The following is a 2334-nucleotide window of genomic DNA, read 5'->3' as shown; positions in this document are numbered from 1 at the left end:
CCACCCACCGCCCCGCGAGAGGGGGGGGGCCCCGCCCGCCAATAACCGCCTTTATCTGCGATCAGCAGGCTGCTACCTTTTGCGAGGCGCTCTCTTTTTTATTTTTTTTTTCTTTCCCCTGTCATCAACTAGCTAAGTAAATTGGTTGATAGATTTTTAAACAGCACAGTCACGCGTGGAAGAGTCAGAGCAATTTACCAAAACAGTAATTATCACCTTTCAAAGACTTTTTTTTTTTTTTTTTTTTAAAGTTCCAGTTCGGGTTGGTGCGTTCTGCCTTTCTTTTAGACAAACAAACCGGTCCCTTCCTGTTATATATATATATATATAAATTTCCACACCCCACCCCACCCCCGATCATATATTTCAGGTTTGGAATTTGTGCCGGTAAAAGTGAGATCTGTCTTTTCAACTCTTTCACGGAACCCAAGCGCTTGTTAGCAATAGTCTAAATGGCCTCAGAGCAGACAAGTGCCAGACTGTTTGGGGAGCCCATGCTTCTTCAGGGAAATCATATTATAAATGGTGTGATTTTACCAGTGTTTCCCAAAAAGTGCTTCTTTGCACCCCAGCATACGTTGGGCACAGAAAGCGATACAGCGCTGACGCACACATCGAGATGTGAGGTGTCACAATCATGTATTTTGAATTTTCGCAGGCATTTTCTTGGGACAGTTTCTCCTTTAATCTGTTTTTGTTTAAGGTAAAAGCAGATAGCTGCTAAAAGTTCTAGCAGACTAATAAAGTTATTGAGGGTTAAAATGCTAAATGCAGACTTCATTGTATAAACACACACACCCCAAAACAGCCAAAATTCTCCAGCACTTATGTTTTCTCGCTTAACCCCCTTAACTCCTGTTTACCATATCACTAGTAGCACAAAAAAAAAAAAAAAAAAAAAAAAAGAGAACTTTCCTGGGTTTCATCATCCCTCTCTGAACTTACAAAAAGAAATTTTAAAAGGACAGATTTTTGTACAAGTCAATGTGTGAATGGCATAGGCTGCTAGACATTCAAAGGCTGTTGCTAGGACGTTCCAAGACAGTAAAACATCTAAGAGGCAATTAAACATTGAAATTTTGGATTTAAATCTCTCAGCTCCTCTCTGGTTTTAGAGTATTTTATGTTTTAAATATTTCATTACTATGATTCCCAGTTAATCTGGCTTGTCTCTGCAGAAAGCAATGTATATACTTATGACTCAAGTTTATCCAAGAATATAGTGAATGTAGTCTTATGCAAAAAATATAACCACAGATGGAGAGATATGAAAAAGCTACCTGAAACCTGCTGCTTTTTTCCTACAAACTTACGCTCCCAGTGAAGTCTCCAAACTAATTAGAATTGATTTATTATGGATCAGGTACCTTATCAGGTGAAGAAAGAAATTACCATGGACAGTCAAAGGGTTGAGAGGTCAATACAGAATAGCAAAATCAATTTGCATTGATTAGACAAAAGGTCCATTTTACAGAGCCCAAAGGATTAACTTTTAAGCAAACATCTTTGAACTCTAAGACAGCATTTGTGACTGAGAGGTATAAGCAGCGCAGCATTAGAAAACACTTAAGATATTTAAATAAGAAAATAATGCAAGCAATGGTTTAAGCTATCTGGATGTTTATTTTTTATTATGAATCATCCCCAGGATTATTGTACAATTCACTTGAAAGCCCTATGCAAAGGATGCAATTGTTTCATTTATCCCGTGTGTCAATCTTCCCATGAGTTTTCATTCAGGTAAGGTGACTAAACTTGGGAGAGTTGCAGAGAAGGGAGAAAATCTGTGCAAAGGATCGCACTAATCCTGGTGTTGCTTGCGATGAAATATTTACTTGGCAAACGCTAGTGTTTTACCACCAAAACTGATGAGACCTTTTTTCCCCAGTGAGATACTGTTGTAAAACAGATCTGAAACATGAAAAAAGGAAGGAGGCTCCCTTCTGGGGGTCACCTTTTCCATTTTCTGTGGCACCGAAAGCAGCGCGATGCTGCAGGAAAGCCAGGAGAGCATTACTGCAACAAAAAATGAACAACCCCAGACAAATATTCTTTACCTCCTCATCACTTTGTTTTCAAAGTTTCTTCCAAGGAGACCATATTTCTTTGTCCCATGTCTTGGGACCTTTTTTTTCCCCCCTTGCTTAAGGAAACTTAAGAATGGGATCGTGGGCCCAGTGTATTTGCTGTGTGTTATCACTGGAAATGATGTAAATATCAGCGTTAATTCTTAACTGGGCTTCAGAAAAGCCTCCGTGTTTGGTACTTTCAGGTAGCCACCTTTGGCACAAGCATTTTCCTCCCCTCGGTACCCGGCATTGCTCTTACCTTCAA

The 2334-nt window shown here is 39.5% G+C and overlaps 1 protein-coding gene across 1 annotated transcript in view; it reads right to left on the bottom strand.

Moving 5' to 3' along the window:
* Positions 1-2334, bottom strand: part of LOC104620973 (EH domain-binding protein 1-like) — a gene marked incomplete at its 5' end in the record, with an annotated part of 119032 nt that overhangs the window by 2525 nt on the left and 114173 nt on the right. Inside the window, one exon of the mRNA XM_010287342.1 lies at positions 538-688. Coding sequence (XP_010285644.1) covers positions 538-688 — 151 coding nt within the window. The remainder of the gene's footprint in view (positions 1-537; positions 689-2334) is intronic.

The sequence above is a fragment of the Phaethon lepturus genome, unplaced genomic scaffold (genome assembly GCF_000687285.1).
Source record: "Phaethon lepturus isolate BGI_N335 unplaced genomic scaffold, ASM68728v1 scaffold19185, whole genome shotgun sequence".
In the NCBI taxonomy this organism is placed as follows: domain Eukaryota; kingdom Metazoa; phylum Chordata; class Aves; order Phaethontiformes; family Phaethontidae; genus Phaethon; species Phaethon lepturus.
Note: the sequence above shows the minus strand (reverse complement) of the source record. Positions and strands in the feature narration are given on the sequence as shown.